Source organism: Schistocerca americana, chromosome 2 (genome assembly GCF_021461395.2).
Source record: "Schistocerca americana isolate TAMUIC-IGC-003095 chromosome 2, iqSchAmer2.1, whole genome shotgun sequence".
NCBI classification, from domain to species: domain Eukaryota; kingdom Metazoa; phylum Arthropoda; class Insecta; order Orthoptera; family Acrididae; genus Schistocerca; species Schistocerca americana.
Window position 1 is genome coordinate 196,494,619 of NC_060120.1, and position 17,752 is coordinate 196,512,370.

Sequence of the window (17,752 nt, forward strand, 5' to 3'; positions counted from 1 at the left end):
AGCCAATGGAAAAGCAGACAGTGGTGGAGCACTACAAGAGTGAAGTGGAGAGTGATACACTTTCGAGTGAAAAGCTCAAGGAAGCGATTATGGGCACTTTTACGCGAGTTCTGGAAGGAGGGAGACCTGCCTGAGGTAATGTGGGATTCAATCGTGGAGGTGTTTGACTCTGGGCAGTTAACGGCCGCTAACATAGTTTAACTTCTGAATGGAATTTATATTTCGAGACGTCTGCATGTGCTCCGAAGTAGGACTCTAACTTTTACCACTTGTGTTATGGAACTGAGGGTAGACAGAGTATGAGTATGTTAATTATCACGTTGAACTCTGAATTGTTTTGATCCGGTGAACATTTCGTGTATTGTTATTACGAAACTGAGTTAGTTTTCGCGTTTCTTTGATGACTATTTAATTTGGGAATTTTACTACTATTCTCATAACCCTCTGAACTACACTTCACTGCATTTGATAAGAGTGTTTCCTGTCTGTATTTTAACTGAACATCACAAGGCCACTTCCCGATTATTTGAGATGTGCTTTCTTGAATAAACATTGTTCAATATAATTCTCGGTCCTCTACAGCAATTACACACATAGAACTGAACCCTTCTTATTAAATCATTCACTTAACTTATTTTGTATTCCTGTGCATTTTATTAGTTCTCAATTCTAGCCAATGAACAGACGTTTTGACTGCAGGACCAGAGCTACAGGTTATTATTTGCAGCGAATTAGTTGTGGGACATGAATGTAGACGTGTACGGCTTCACCCTAAGACTACATCGAGCTACTCTTTTTAAACAGAGCCATGTGTAGTCCAAGTATCTAAGTACAAGTGATCGCAAATTAATGACGCAACTGGTTGCTCCCATGAGATGCTGTTCGGAAGAACAATTACTCGGCGGTAACCGTTATTTACCATCGCAATATTATCAGAACTGTCTGTGGGAAGCAGAGATTTGAGGGAGGGTGTAACTCTCCGGGCTGTGTCTCACCATTGAGCAGCCCTTTTCAAGTGGAGTAGCGAAAGACCAAATGGAGGAATTAATGCCAATAGACGTATTTAGTTGTGAGGCTACATTCTGTCTCGGTGTGTCAGTTTTTAGGGCGATCAATTGCCCAGCACCAGCCTGTTTGTGTTAGGAATCGACGTACGGGGCCAGCTCTAGCTCTAGGCAAAACAGTGTTGGAAGTCGAGGTCTTTAATGGATGCGTCGAGGATGCGCAGTATAGTACAGAAGACATCCAGAACATTAGTCAGCCCTTTTAGTTGCCGTGCCTGAAACGTCAGAAAATGTGCCCTTCCAGCCGGACAACAGCCATCTGCATTTTTCTGCATCATGTGTACAAGGTTTTTCACGTTTCGTGTCCTCCAGTGAGCTTTGTCTGCCAATTCAATTGAATGGTTAGAGCATCTGACTGCCATGTGCAGGACTCAGGTTCAGTTCCTGGTACTGCTAGGCATTTTTCCCTGAAAGGAGGACTAAAACGGGGTGCGCCCAACTTCGTGAGGCTAATCGACGAGCTACTTGAATGAGAAGTAACGGCTCCAAGGCTGGGAAAGCCGACAACTGCAGATGGAGCGGTGTACTAACCACATGCCTCTCCACAGCACAACCAAATGCCTCTGTCGGAGGATGACACGGCGATCAGTCGGCACCGCTCATCGTAGAGCTCCCTCCTGTTGAGCATGTTTGAGCACAGACTGTTCGAGTTGGTACTGTTTAGAATGCCCGTTGACCAATTGTGGCAACAGGCAGAAGCATGCGACACCACTGAAATCGTCTGTGTATGTAAGATTTCGCGACTGCATTGTATCGACAGGGGGATATGCCGGTTGCTGAAATTATTCAAAGCTGAGAGTTGGTGTATTTCTTTATGGCTTTGATCATATCGAGTGTACACGTGTACGAGCTATCTAAACATTACTTCATTTATGCGTGAGCATCACTTCTGGGACTTTTGTTTCATTTATACTATTGAATTCGGGAGAACATGTGTGGCTTCGATTTTGGTTAAACGGATTCTGCGTTTCCCTGTGTGTGAACGGCTTCCCCCTAGCAATAGCCAATGAGAGATGAAAATATCCATCTGACATTTCCGGGCGCGGTATCGTTAACACGAGCGGTTTTTCACAATGAGTGGAGCAAAACAGAGTCGTTAGTACTGATATGGTAACGAGAAAAGGTCGTTATCTATTTAAAGAATTTTAAAAAGTTGTAGACGGGAACGGCTCTGTCAATGACTACAGTAGTGCAAGCTGTCGCGGACAACCATGCCATCCCATTGCTGCAAATGCGTCGGGTCTTGCTGATGATCGTGGCAAAGATTCCACAAATCTTTTGTACGTGGCCCGATCTAGTCAACAGCAGCTGTCCTAGCAGTTTTTTTCAGATTATAATGGGATGCTTTCAGAGTTCTGAAGTGGTGTTTGACATACCACAGCCGGCCGCGCAGGCCGAGCGGTTCTAGGCGCTTCAGGGCCGCAGGTTCGAGTCCTGCCTCGGGCATGGACGTGTGTGATGTCCTTAGGTTAGTTAGGTTTAAGTAGCTCTAAGTTCCAGGGGACTGATGATCTCAGATGTTAAGCCCCATAGTGCTCGGAGCCATTTGAACCATTTTGACATACCATACGACATAAATGTCATTGATATCCGGTGGTTTTGGGGCCAGGTAACCAACATGAATTGGTATTCTTGCGTCTCACACCATCAGAAGACGATTTTTACCTTGTGAAATTTGCTGTCAAGATTCACAGTTTCAAAACTATCGTAGCATTAATGAATGTAGTACTGTGTGAAGAAATTACTTACCGTGGTCATCGCTTAGCGTAAATGTGGTATAGAAAGGAGTGGGGCTTTTAGTCATAAAAATTTTTGACCATCTACCCATGTGATGTAAAGAATATAATAGATGATATATTTAACTTCAAACACAAACTCCAAATAATAATTTCCGACTGTGTAATAATATGGTTGTATATGTGTGTGTGAGTGTTCTGAGAGATAGAGCGACTGACCAAAGTTAAGTATTAATCACTGTATGTATTAAAGTTGTAAAGCTAACCAGTTTCACATCATACTGACACGTTCAGTTATGACCTATGAAACAGGCAGTTAACGAGATTAAACAGAGGTCTGTGCAATCTCTGTATTGGAAACTTTCATGTTTTGTTGGGAAGACGTCAGCCATGAGCCAAAAATTTCGTATTCGCGATTATATGAACTGCTCACTGGCGACTAAAAGAAACGAATTAAGTCGAAGACAGAGAAGAGACAGATAAAACACTAGCAGCAGCATTGAAAGAGACAGACAGAGAGAGAGGGAGAGAGAAAGAGAGAAAGAAATCTGAAAGGAAAGATGACAGACCTTTTCATTGTCATAGTCATCCTCCATAAACGATCCATAGTTCGAAATTACATTTTCTTGGAGACGTATTGGGTCTCAACTTTATCTTCGGTGAGAACAGAAGCTGAGGTATGGATTAAAATTCGTCCCAAGGATATGAACCCGGGCCTCCTGCTTACTAGGCAGAGGTGCTGTCCACTACACCACTCTGCCATGGTGGTTAACATAGTTGCGTGTATTACCCTAGTCCAACGCACCCCATAACACAAACTTCAATTCAGACCTCAGCTCATCTTGATTTTCCACTTCTTAAATCAAGATGGGATGAGTTGTGAACTGAAGTTTGTGTTAGGGAGGGCATTGGACTGCCTCAACAGCAGGGTAATGTTGTGAATAGCACATCTGCCTAGTAAGCAGGAGGTCCAGGTTCATGTCCCGGTCTTAGCATAAATTGTAATTCATTATTTCAGCTTCTATAGTTATCGATCCATAGTTTGTTGTGCGACATGAGGTACTGCAATAGAAAAGAGTCTTGTTGGGAGTAGGTTTGTAAGGGTTGTATAGAGTGTTTACACAATATTAAGCTTTCAAAAATGTTCAAATGTATGTGAATTCCTAAGGGACCAAACTGTGAAGTCATCGGTCCCTAGATTTAAACACTACTTAAACTGACTTACGCTAAGGACAACACACACACACACACACACACACACACACACACACACATGCCCGAGGGAGTACTCGAACCTCAGGCGCGAGGGGCAGTGCATTTCCTGACATGGAGCCTCTAACCGTCTGCAAAAGAAACACATTCAGAATAAAAGAAACACGGTACAAGGTTTTCATGGTATGTCAATTAACTGAGGCTATTCGTTTACAGTCTCCATCTACTTATTCATTCAAACCACTGTGTAATGCATGGCCGATGGTATTTGCCATTTATGACATTTTGAGTTTTCTGTTTGAAGCATGGGAATTATGACTGTAATGCGTGCTGTAATTAGTTAAGTCCTGTCTTCAGTCCCCGCAGGAACGATACTTAAGAGGCTGCAGTATGTTCCTGGATTCTTCATTGATTCTCGAAATTTTGTAAATGGGGTTCAGTGGTATGATCGTCTGTCTTCATGAATCTGCCAATTCACTGTGTTCAGCATGCCCATGTCAGAGGTTTCTTTCAACGAAGGGAAACTCCCCCTCGCAGACTCCCCCTCGCCCCGTTCCCTCCCCCGTATTTAATGGTAAAATGGCCCAGCGGACAGCCCGTCCACAGATGAACACAGATCAAGTATGAAAACAGGAAGAAGGTGCACTGAACTGTGAAAAAAGAAGCAAAATAGAAATAGTGAACAGGCGTAGCTCAAGAAGTGCAACATCGAGCGACTTGCTAGAGCAACTGCGTCGTGGTCGTCTAGTCACGGTGATGGACTGCAAAGCGGGTGATCGTGTTCAGCTCTCTCTCAGCGCCTTTTTCTTTCCCCTTCGCAATTTGTGAACTGTCCGTCACTTCATTGACGTGTCTGTTCTCCTTCTGTAGTCTTGGCCATTGTCGTACTGTACACTGGTTATAGAATGCGAGTCATGTGGTAAGAATATATTAACGTCACAAGTAAATGTGATGAATAGTGAGAGCTAGCCAGATGTCTCATAGACATAAATGGAAACATCAAGTAAACGGGTGTGAGCTATGGTACAACAAAGGAATTCGAGTCAAAACTTCCGAAACGGAACACAAGAGGCATAACATGCGGTACTTTTGTAGAACGAATAGGAGGTACGTACGTCTGGACGTCCTTTCGTTACACGTCGCTGTTGCAAACAGACGTTGCACCACGATATAGACATAAATTTGAATACAGGGAACGGATACATCAACAACCGGATGGACAGCTCATAATGTTTAAAAAAGAATGGCTCAAATGGCTCTGAGCACTATGGGACTCAACTGCTGAGGTCATTAGTCCCCTAGAACTTAGAACTAGTTAAACCTAACTAACCTAAGGACATCACAAACATCCATGCCCGAGGCAGGATTCGAACCTGCGACCGTAGCGGTCTTGCGGTTCCAGACTGCAGCGCCTTTAACCGCACGGCCACTTCGGCCGGCTTAAAAAAGAATGAAAAGGGAGGGGGCCACGAGGGAGATTTGAACCCAGATCTTCCCCTTTGCAGTCCACATAACCACGCCACCATGCTCAATCAGTTCGCTGATTGTCGCTCATAGTGATCTTGGACCGTTAACTGTTTCCGTTTTGCCTCTTTTTTCCACAGTTCAATCATCTTCTTCCTGTTTCATGCTTGATCAGTTTCTGACGGGCTATCCAATGAGCCTTCTTAGGGGGCTGCGATCTCTTTCTTTCACAGTTCATGCATCTTGTTCCTGTTTCGTGCTTGATCAATTTCTGACGGGCTATCCAGTGGGCCTTCTTACCACTAAATCTTAGGGGGCTGCGATGGGGAGTTTCACTTGTTAGAATGTTTGCTTCACCATGCGAGGTTTTGCCAGAAAAAGTACGAATGGAGCTAAACAAATTAAAACTTCGTGTTTTTCAAGAAAACTTTAATTATATGCGTACATCTAAAGTACTGTAATAATAACATTGTAGACTTGATGATTTTATATTACGATTTTTTTCAGAGACTTATTTCTCTTTCATTCTGGAACCAAAACTAAGTGAATTTGTGTGCCAGTTGAGTCCTGGTATTCGTCCAGGTATTTTTACTATGGAAATATATTTTTCGTCCAAAATTGTAACGATCCTCTTAGTTGGTATCCACCTGAATTACATGAACAAAAGTTTTGAAACCAACGTCTGTTATCGTATGCGTTGTTGCAAATAAAGCAAATCGCCTTCTACAACTACACTGGTGTGGAAAACGTATGGACGAAAGTGACTTTCGCATGATGTGTCTGTCACGGCAACGTGCTCCCTTGCTGCCCGCCAGGGTGGTAAGTTTGTATGGTAGGACGTTCCTTTCCTCCACCAGCGCGGTTGACAACTGCTTGATGGTCGTTGGCGAATATGGACGTGCCGCAGTATGGCTCCCCAAGGCATGCCATACGTGCTCGATAGTATTCAAGTCGGGAGGACAGGCACGTCGGTCCATTCACTGAATATCTCTCGTCCCAAGAGCCCCTCTACCTGCGTTGTTCGACGTGGTCTCGCATTGTCATCCATAAAAATGAAGTCAGGGCCTGATAAGACGCACATGGGGAAGACGTACGGTGTCACAATAACGACGACAGGCGCATGCACTGTGTTCAAAGATTTAGTACGCCGATGCAACGTTATGCCTCCCCACACCATTACACCTGGACAACACGAAACTGTTCGACATTGCTGGATGCACCCTCACATGGCGAGTGGTGGGAACACATAATGCGGCCAGGAAAATTGTCGAACATGACCTTTTTAGTGGTCTAAGTGTTATAATGTGGGGACGCATGTGGTTGCATCAGCTTGCTGATCTCCAAACCTTTGACCACTGTACACTCATCGATCATCGTTAGTGTGACTGCTTCCCCATGTGCGTCTTTTCACGGGTGCATTTGGCCCTGACTTCATTTTTATGGATGACAACGCGCCACCGCATCGAACAGCACAGGCGAAGGAGCTCTTGCAACGAGAAGATATTCGGCGAATAGAGTGGTCTGCCCATTCGCCCAACTCAAATCCCATCGCGCACGTGTGGGATGCCTTTGGGAAGACATACTGCAGCACGTCAGCCGCGCTTGTGGAGGAATGGAACGCCCTACCAACAGAACCCGTTACCAACCTTTTGACCAGTATGGGAGCACGTTCAGAACGTGTACTGCTGCCCATGGTGATCACACACTCTATTAAGAACCATGTCCTGCAAACTGTAATGTGCGGGGGACCATCATGTATCGTGATGAATTTCCTGTAATTACTGTAAGGTTGAGCCAGATAGTAGGGGATCCTATTCTTAATTTATTTTGAACGATTAATTTCATTCTCTCGTTATGGTCCAGCATTAGCCGGCAGCTTCGGCTGCTTGTAATTTTCTCGTCCCACGGTCTGGCAACAGCAAGTCAGCACTGGGGTCAGCAATCTCGATCACGCACCTCCCTCGTGTGCTGACGAGGTAACGCCGCCTAAGCCGACGCTGACCAGGCCACACTTCGGAACTTTCCATGCCGCCCCCATGGGTTTCTCGACTTCTGACCAATCAGGGTGGAGGAAGCCGCGTGGTTTTGCCAGACGTACCCCGCCGCCCATTGGCGAGGCTCTCTCCGCCGCACGCCGTGTAGCTGTGAACACCACCTACCTCTCCCGGTGCTGCGGCGCCGCGGACTTTGTCTCTGTAGCCGCCCCACCATTCTGACTTGTCAGAATGGCAGACGCCACTGTTCATTAACTTTGTGAACTATGTTTCGCCCGCCACTATGATCTGGCTCACCCTCGCCTCCCTAAGCCTGACTTATATGGCCCATTTGAATGCATTTTCTGCCAATAAATGCCCTCTTAACTAAAATTGTCCTAATGGTTTATTCCCACCCACCGCCTTCCACTCTGGTGATCCTGTATTTCAATAAAAGTGTCATTTCTGTTTGTCTCATTGCGTATGCCTTTCAGTTACCTTCTGTACTATACTGTTATAGTTCTTTCTATGTGTGCTCCAAGTTTCATCTAGCTACGTTTCTTGGCAGTGACGCAACCTGCGAAAGTTACTTTCGTCTTTAAGTTTTGCACATCAGTGCATGTAGGAATGTTATTCATTGGACCGATACTGTAAACGTACACGTACGTGGACGAAGCACTCTTCGGTCAAAGTATTGTAGGGACTCACATACAAATGTTTTGTGAACTTAGTAGGAGTGGCTGTTGTCTACTACAATGCATATGTTGCAAGGCACTTGTTGTAGGTGCTTTGCTATTGACCAGCATGAATGTTGCAAAATCGAATCTGCATGAAAAAGAGAGAATCTGTGCACTGTTTTGTGAAAGCCGCAGTGTCAGAAATAAGGACAGCGTAAAGGACCTTGTTAACGACTGAGACACGTAAAACGATACATTCCTCGAAAACAAGTCTTATTAGTTTTTATTAACTCATAGTTTGTGTTTATAAAACTCCGTCTGACAGTCAGATACCGCGGTGGAGGAGGACGGGTTTGGTACGTGAGATGTGTGAAGAAGACATACAACGTTTCTGTTAGTGATAACGTGTTCAATAGATCATACTTGAGTAAAACGTTATGACTGGAACTTGCTAACTGACTAATAACAGAACACATCTTTCTTTTAAAATGGAAAAAAATATTTATATATCTACATGCTGAGCATTTATAGTTTTTCTTTGAAAGCATTAACTATCTCTATTCAAGAATCCCTCTGTGGTATAGAATAACATTTTTAATCTTCATTTGCGCCGCGCGTGTTAGCCGAGAAATCTGAGGCGCCTTGTCACGATACACGCGGCTACCCCCGTCGGAGGTTCGAGTCCTTCCTCGGACATGGGTGTGTGTGTTGTCCTTAACGTAAGTTAGTTTAAGTTAGATTAACTAGTGTGCAAGCTTAGGGACCGATGACCTCAGTAGCTTGGTCCCATAATACCTTACCACAAATTTCCAATCTTCATTTGAAAACACTTCTACCGTCTATCAGACATTTTATTTCAATGAGGGCTTTGTCAAAGAGTTTTATAGCTGCACATTTCACTCATTTATGAGCCAAAGAGACAAGAAATAATAAACAGGATTGGAAATTCTATATTCTCACGTGTACATATTGATGAAAACTTAAAATGGAAAAACCATATAACAGACATGTTAAAACGTTTAATTTCAGATAGTCTTGTCATAAAAATAAAAGCAAACTTCCTGGATATGTAAGTCAGTAAGTTAAAATATTTTGAATATTTTGATTCACTGATGTCTTATAGGATCGCCTCTGATTTGTTCCCATGCTCAACGAAGCTTTGAAAGGAAAGTTGGACACTGAAATGTAGCAATAATAAAATTTGCTACTGTGTGAGGAACACAACAGCTTTGTGTATTTTCAGCAGTTGGAGGTTGCTCAATACACCTGATTTGCTGAGCATGTGCTGAATGAGGGTCATAGTTACCAACCACAGTCCCATGTCCTTTACTTAGCTAACAAAGGCGAGAAGCTTAACCTGTTGGAAGCCCTGGAAATCAACAAGCATCTAGTTCATAGTCTTGATTTAATAATAAAAGACCAAACACAGCTCAGTATTTCCGCTCTTCTACACTTCACTTAATCCTCACAGTTTTCCAATGCTTCCCATGCTGAGCTCCTTTCTATTCCTCTATTTTTCCTGCATTAAGTTATTGTGTCATGACTGTCTATAAGCTCTGTTGTTACAGCTGTCGGCTGCAACACCAAAAAAAATCGCTTCACGGCTTTCGGCAAGATCAATGTGTAGTCTTTTTTATGTGATATAGATAAGGATAAAGAACAGGTAGAACGAAGAGAACTTCATTTCAATTTCTATAATTGAACTTTATTTCAATTTCTATAATAATCTGTCACAACACCAACAACTTTAATCTTGCTGCAATTAAGAGCTCCTTTAACCCATACGGACACAGACTCTGACTCATTTATTTTGCGATGATTCTTCGTCCTTTTCATTTATAAGTACCAAGCTGTTCTATCAAGAAGCGGAGGAAGAAGCAGTTAATATGAATCCACCTGAATTTGAGACTAACAGAGTGTTACCCTTTAATGAATCTTTGGCACATAAAGGTGTGAAACATACAGCTATAAAACTCTTTGACATACTCTCGACTGAAATAAAATGTCTGATAGACAGCAGAAGCGTTTTCAAACGAAGATTACAAATGTTTCTCCATACCGCAGAGGGATTATTGAATAGAGATAGTTAATCCTTTTTACAGAAAAGACTGTAAATGGTCAGCATGTAGATACATAAATAATTTTTTTTGCATTTTGAAAGAAACTTGTGTACTATTATTATTTTTGACTGCACAAAATTGGTTTTTAAGGTTTAAAGCTAGCCCTTTTGTGCAAAACCAGTCTGTGGCTTTCACAAAAATTTCATTTGCCACTTTCTCTGTTGATACTTCTTTGCTTGGCTCCACAACAATGATTGTCCATCTGAAACTAAGAATAACTCTGCATCCCGATTAAATAAAATTATAGGTATTACATATAAGGCAAGAACAGTAGTGGACCAGTGATCCAACCCAAGGAGTCCAGAATACAGGAGAAAATGTGGTAAAATATACATACCGTCTTTCTGTCTTCCCCAAGACAAGACTGTATGAATTCAAGTTCTTGACTGGTGATTCTTTTGTCTTCTAAAGGATCCTCAGCGATACACATGAACCATACGACGTACCACAACACAGCAATTGCTCCTGAAAATAAACATTGAGGTGATACTTCAATAATGAAACAGAAATGCCAATACACACCTCAGTCATCGGTTTTACAAGTCTCTGTGGTAACAAAAGGGTTAACAAATTAAAGATAGCGACTAGGCTCGGTTGGTCATGCCCATGTACATAACAATTAATTTATACAATTAATTTTGGCATTTTAAAATTAGAGTTTTAGTTCTAAAATATTAAATTATCTATGGATGTTAATTATCTGAAGACGGATGACACATACCTGAAACCCTCAACAGTAATGGAAAAAGAAATTGAAAAAAGTATTCATGTCCTTCTTTTAAGTACAGCGTTATTCTAAATGCTGGAAGTACACATTTAACTTCGTTTTATGGAGAAATATGGTTAAGCTGAAGACGGGATTAAAATCACAGCAGGTTATGGCTAAATGGATATTTTGTGCATGTTTAAGTGGCTACCTTTTTGTCTTTCGTGATGAGTAAATGATTCTTCTGACGTGGAAACAACACGGAGAAAGCATGTTATTCTCTATGCCGCATGATGGTAACTTTATTCTTAAGATCTCTACAGATCTTCCCCAGGTTTTCTGGAAATATATCATCCGAGACTCTTTACCTTTTTTTCAGAAATAACGGTTGAGAGGGAAGCTCAGATTTCAGCATGAACAAACTATTGTCGAGTACTGCTTGAGTGTTTGTAAGCCTCGTCAGGTGTGATTAAAGGAGAACATGGAAATTATTGAGCGGCGTGTCGCCCTGGTGCCTAAAGACTGGTGCTGTCAGTAGGCGACCATGCTTGAAAATGTCCATAACGTAGCATTTACGGTCAAGCCTGACTTAAAATACTCGTATTAACAGGCTGGAAACAGGCGGATAAGTAAAAGTAGCGATTTTTGCTTTTACCGACGAGAAACACTCTTTTTCTGGATTCCTTATAAACCTCACAGAAGCATTTGAACTTGCTCTTTATAAATCTCACAAAAGCATTTGAACTTGTAAAGCACTTCCTGCTGTTACATAATCTAGAAAGTTATGGAATTAAAGGTGTCTGCAGTGAGTGCTTCCGCTCATATCTCTCCAAAAGAAAGTATCTGGTTGAGCTCACGTCTCTAAAATGAAGGACAGATTATTCAGGGGATGGACTAGTAACCTACAGTGAGCCACAGGGCTCCATCCAAGAGCCGCTTCTATTCCTGGTGTACATCAATGACGTACCATTTACGGTCAAGCACGACTTCAAATATTCGTATTAACAGGCTGGAAACTTTTGCTGTTACTATGCTACGAACTAATCAAGGGTACGCAGAACTACACACTTCAACAAAAGTGTTGCGTAACCCTGATCTGTCGTACAGGAATGTTGCCATTGTGACTGTTCCTGTACCGATCGGAAGGTCACCCCTGACGTTGTTTGTAAACATACACACAATTACCATGAGAACTACCTACTGGTAGAACGGCACACCCGAACGGATTGGAGCATTTCAGTTGAGAGTTAAAACACCAGTAGGGACGCATTAGAGACGTTTGTGAAGCAGTAGAGTGAATGTCCAACATGTACGAAGGATAATCACGACCTATGATCGGGTCCGCACCTTTTTCGGTCGTAATTGGTCCCGTTCTCGCATGATCTTTTTCCGGCCGCAGCGATATCGGAGATTTCATGTTTTACCGGATTCCTGACATTCACGGTCCACTCGTGAAATGGTCGTACGGGAAAATCCTCACTTCATCGCTGCCCCGGATGCTGTATCCCATCGCTCGAGCGCCGACTGTAAAACCACGTTAAAACTCACTTAAATCTTGATAACCTGTCATTGTAGCAATAGTAACCCATCTAACAACTACGCCAGAGACTTGACTTATACAGGGTGTTACAAAAAGGTACGGCCAAACTTTCAGGAAACATTCCTCACACACAAATAAAGAAAAGATGTTATGTGGACATGTTTCCGGAAACGCTTAATTTCCATGTTAGAGCTCATTTTAGTTTCGTCAGTATGTACTGTACTTCATCGATTCACCTCCAGTTGGCCCAGTTGAAGGAAGGCAATGTTGACTTCGGTGCTTGTGTTGACATGCGACTCTTTGCTCTACAGTACTAACATCAAGCACATCAGTACGTAGCATCAACAGGTCAGTGTTCATCACGAACGTGGTTTTGCAGTCAGTGCAATGTTTACAAATGCGGAGTTGGCAGATGCCCGTTTGATGTATGGATTAGCACGGGGCAACAGCCGTGGCGCGGTACGTTTGTATCGAGACAGATTTCCAGAACGAAGGTGTCCCGACAGGAAGACGTTCGAAGCAATTGATCGGCGTCTTAGGGAGCACGGAAAATTCCAGCCTATGACTCGCGACTGGGGAAGACCTAGAACGACGAGGACACCTGCAATGGACGAGGCAATTCTTCGTGCAGTTGACGATAACCCTAATGTCAGCGTCAGAGAAGTTGCTGCTGTACAAGGTAACGTTGACCACGTCACTGTATGGAGAGTTCTACGGGAGAACCAGTTGTTTCCGTACCATGTACAGCGTGTGCAGGCACTATCAGCAGCTGATTGGCCTCCAGGAGTACACTTCTGCGAATGGTTCATCCAACAATATGTCAATCCTCATTTCAGTGCAAATGTTCTCTTTGCGGATGAGGCTTCATTCCAACGTGATCAAATTGTAAATTTTCATAATCAACATGTGTGGGCTGACGAGAATCCGCACGCAATTGTGCAATCACGTCATTAACACAAACACAGATTTTCTGTGAACGTTTGGGCAGGCATTGTTGGTGATGTCTTGATTGGGCCCCATGTTCTTCCACGCACGCTCAGCGGAGCACGTTATGATGATTTCATACGGGATACTCTACCTGTGCTGCTAGAACATGTGCCTTTACAAGTAGGACACAACATGTGGTTCATGCACGATGGAGCTCCTGCACATTTCAGTCGAAGTGTTCGTACGCTTCTCAACAACAGATTCGGTGACCGATGGATTGGTAGAGGCGGACCAATTCCATGGCCTCCACGCTCTCCTGACCTCAACCCTCTTGACTTTCATTTATGGGGGCATTTGGAAGCTCTTTTCTACGCAGCCCCGGTACCAAATGTAGAGACTCTTCGTGCTCGTATTGTGGACGGCTGTGATACAATACGCCATTCTCCAGGGCTGCATCAGCGCATCAGAGATTCCATGCGACGGAGGGTGGGTGCATGTATCCTCGCTAACGGAGGACATTTTGAACATTTCCTGTAACAAAGTGTTTGAAGTCACGCTGGTACGTTCTGTTGCTGTGTCTTTCCATTCCATGATTAGTGTGATTTGAAGAGAAGTAATAAAATGAGCTTTAACATGGAAAGTAAGCTTTTCCGGACACATGTCTACATAGCATATTTTCTTTCTTTGTGTGTGAGGAATGTTTCCTGAAAGTTTGGCCGTACCTTTTTGTAACAACCTGTATAGGCATTGCCGACCGCAGCGTCTTATTCTGCCTATTTACATATCTCTGTGTTTGAATACGCATGTCTATACGAGATTCTTTGGCGCTTCAATGTAAAACGGGAAAAGATACCTAGAAGACTCCCCTGTTCAACAATACCCTCAGTGCCACCTACGCACCGTCCTTCGGCATGTAAAAAATGTGCCTGTCAGTAACTTCAACGCAAATTCAGCTGGCAGGCTGCTGTAGCGCCTCAGGCTTAGTCGACCCCTTGCGACACCCTTGGGGTGCGCTTTGCCTACCGTGGCCTGTGGCCCTTTTTCCGCAGGTGTCGACAGCTTGCTGTTTGAAGCGTCGCCGAGCACGATGGCGACGTCTCAGGAAACCGTGCTTTTGCGCTATTACAAAGCCAGGTTATAGGCACTTTCGAACCAAATTTCAAACTTATTCGAGGCAATTAGGGGTTTTTGAAAAAGTGCTCCTTTAATTTTTTGTTGCGCACTGGAAATGTCAGTTAATAGCATACCAGCGATTAAAAACTTCAGAAGATAGTAATATGCAAGATAAGATCGCACGTTACAGAAGCTAGTGTAGCGCAACATATGGCCAGCGTGGTTGGTCATGATATTCGGTCAGAGGGGTGATCACCCTCTGGAACTGAAAAAAAAGGGAAAGCTAAGTGAAGTTTGCATCGATGGTGTTTGAGGGGTGTCCTGCGACATGCGCATGGATGTTGTGACGAAGAATTACGAAAAAACAGATTCTTAGAACGGAAAAAAATAGAGATGCGGTGTTCGAAAGTGAAGAGCAATGCGTTGCAGGTTCGCGTGTGACTACGTTCATTTTTTTTCTCATATTCCTGTTTTCTAAGAGAAATGTACTCTATAATATTTGATGTTATATGTATATACGTCCACTCTCTCTCAGGCATGTGTTTGTGATTCGTTCTACAAGAGTGCTTGCTGCTTGCACTACTTGCAGTAAGATATTGTGCAGTTTCTTGTTTAAAGTCTCATATTTCACATTTTCTAAAGATGGTACTGCTCAATAGAAACAGCGATCAAGGAAGAATGATCTCAGGGTTGGGCACTGAAAAGTGAGAATGTTTTATCATGCAGGGCTTTTTACAGTACAAATTCTTGCAGCAACGACATTTGAACTTGTCCATGTTAAGTGTAGTAAAACACAGGCAATGTTTGTATAAATTATGTAAATTTCTGTTTTAAAACAAACAAATGTGTGTGTTTGTTGCTTCTCACGTTTCATGAGCGATGCAGCAGCTAAGTGGCAGCGGAAGGAATCTTCCACCTGGGCCGGAATGTTGAAGTCGTCGGACGCAGACGTCAGGGAACCAAAGGCCGTGCGCGGGAAGAAGATGCCGGAAGCTTCCCTCAGATGCTGTGGCCTATGTTTTTAACACTTAAATTTCACTGAAGAGCCAAAGAAACTGGTACACCTGCCTAATATCGTGTAGGGCAACCACAACCACGCAGAAGTGCCGCAACAAGACGTGGCTTGGACTCGATTAATGTCTCAAGTAGTGCTGGAGGGAAATGGATGCGTTACGACGCTGCTCAGACGCACTTGGAGTGTTATGAGCGCGAAGGAGAGTATTTCTTATGCCGTATCGTAACACTGGATGAGACATGGGCCACATCGTACGAGCCAAAACTGAAACGCCAGTCCAACGAATGGAGTCATTATAGGTCGCCGCGAAAGTCGAAAGTGCGTCAGAGCCCCAATACGGTGAAAGTTATGGTGATTCTCGTGTACGACTGTGATGGTGTTATCCTAACGCATTACGTTCGTCAACAGCAGACCGTCAATGCACAGTATTACTGTTCGTTTTTGGAGCATCACCTGCGACCGGCTTTGTGAAAGAAGCGGCGACACTTTCTGCGCAACCTACCCCCCATTTTGCACGACAATGCGCGGGCGCATACAGCGCAAGCTGTGGCTGCTCTGTTCGGTCTATGGGACTGGGAAGTACTGTACCATCCACAATACTCCCCGGACTTAAGTACTTGTGACTTTGATTTGCTTCCGAAGATGAAGGAACCACTTCGTGGCATTCGCTTCAGATCTGTTCCAGGGATTCGACAGGCAGTAGACCGCTCCATTCGCACCATCAACAGAACAGGCTCTGCTAACGATATACTACGCCTTCCACATCGCTGGCAAAGGGTTCTACACAATGCTGGTGACTACTTTGAAGAACAGTAACAGGTGCAAGCATGTAACTCTATTGTATCGGCTGTGAATAAATAGTTGCCACTATTTAAGTTCCAGTCCTCGTATATAAAACTCCGTCCGAACAGCCTTTGAAGGCCCAACGGTACCGACCGACCGCCACGACATCTTCAGCCCACAGGGGTCACCGGATGCGGATATGGAGGAGCATGTTTTTTTTTGTTTTTTTGTTTTTCATTTTGTTCGTTATTGATCGTTGTGTTTGGTCGTTGCGGACGTCGCAAGACATCATGTTCAAGTTCGGTGGTTGATCCTTCCACTCAGTTTTTTTATTACAGAGGCCAACCGGCTCTCTGACCGAACACGCTGAGCTACCGTGCCGGCTGAGCATGTGGTCAGCACACTGCTCTCCCGTCCGTTGTCAGTTTTTGTGACCGGAGCCGCTACTTCCCCGTCAAGTAGCTCCTCAATTAGCGTCACAGGGACTGAGTGCACCCCGTTTGCCAACAGCGCTCGGCAGACCAGACGGTCACCCATCCAAGTGCTAATCAAGCCCGATAACGCTTAACTTCGGAGATCTGACGGGCACCGGTGTTACCGCTACGGCAAGGCACTTACTTTTCGTAAGGCCGAAAGAACCTGTTTCAAACAAATGAAATGAATCATAAGACTCCTAGACTCCTCTGAAGGTACTCCTTGGTGTTGAATGAACTGAAGTAAATTACAGACTACGGTTTGCAGGGAATGAGTGCTGCGAGGTGCATCGGCGTGGAGAGGTGACAGAAAGGCAGGAAGGAGCTACCGTGTCTGGACGTGCCCATGAGCAGGGTGCCAATGAAGTTGCCAGGTTTTTGCTGTACCAACGCAGCATGTTCAACGTGTCTATAAGGAATGGTGTACCACTCGCTCACAACTTTGTATCACGGCGTAACAACAGCGATCGTGAAAATATCCTAACCGACAGGGATCAGAGACAGGCTTTGTTAATAGGGACGGGAAACACCGACTGGCTAAAACCGATACTGGTATTTTAGTTCCGAATAACTGGTGTTTTGATAGCTTTCTGTTCGCGGTTATAGCAGATGTTTTTTCAATTTTTTAATACTATCCGAGTAAAGAAAACGAAATATCAATCAGCAATAGCAGCAGTGCTAAAATTTTTCGTTCTTAAATAAACGTTTTTTAAAAAAGGAGTAATTTTTATTCGTAAAATTTGCATTCGTTTGAATAATTGCGTCTTCATAGAAAATGGGAAAAACGATCAGTGCTGTTTTAATAAATATGCCAACAGAAACGAGCAACAAACGTATGGGATAAGAACTGGCACAGCATTGCTGAGACAATACCGCGCCTGTATCCGTGTCTCATGGCTCAAGGTACGCGGGTACGTGCAGTGTACAAGACTTGTCCTCCACGTGGCCT

General features: G+C 43.8%; 1 protein-coding gene across 1 annotated transcript in view; it reads right to left on the bottom strand.

Annotated features, from left to right (window-relative positions):
• Nucleotides 1–17,752, bottom strand: part of LOC124595054 (vesicular glutamate transporter 2-like) — a 170,555-nt gene that overhangs the window by 24,164 nt on the left and 128,639 nt on the right. Inside the window, exon 6 of the mRNA XM_047133619.1 lies at nt 10,584–10,711. Within this exon, the coding sequence (XP_046989575.1) occupies nt 10,584–10,711 (128 nt within the window). The remainder of the gene's footprint in view (nt 1–10,583; nt 10,712–17,752) is intronic.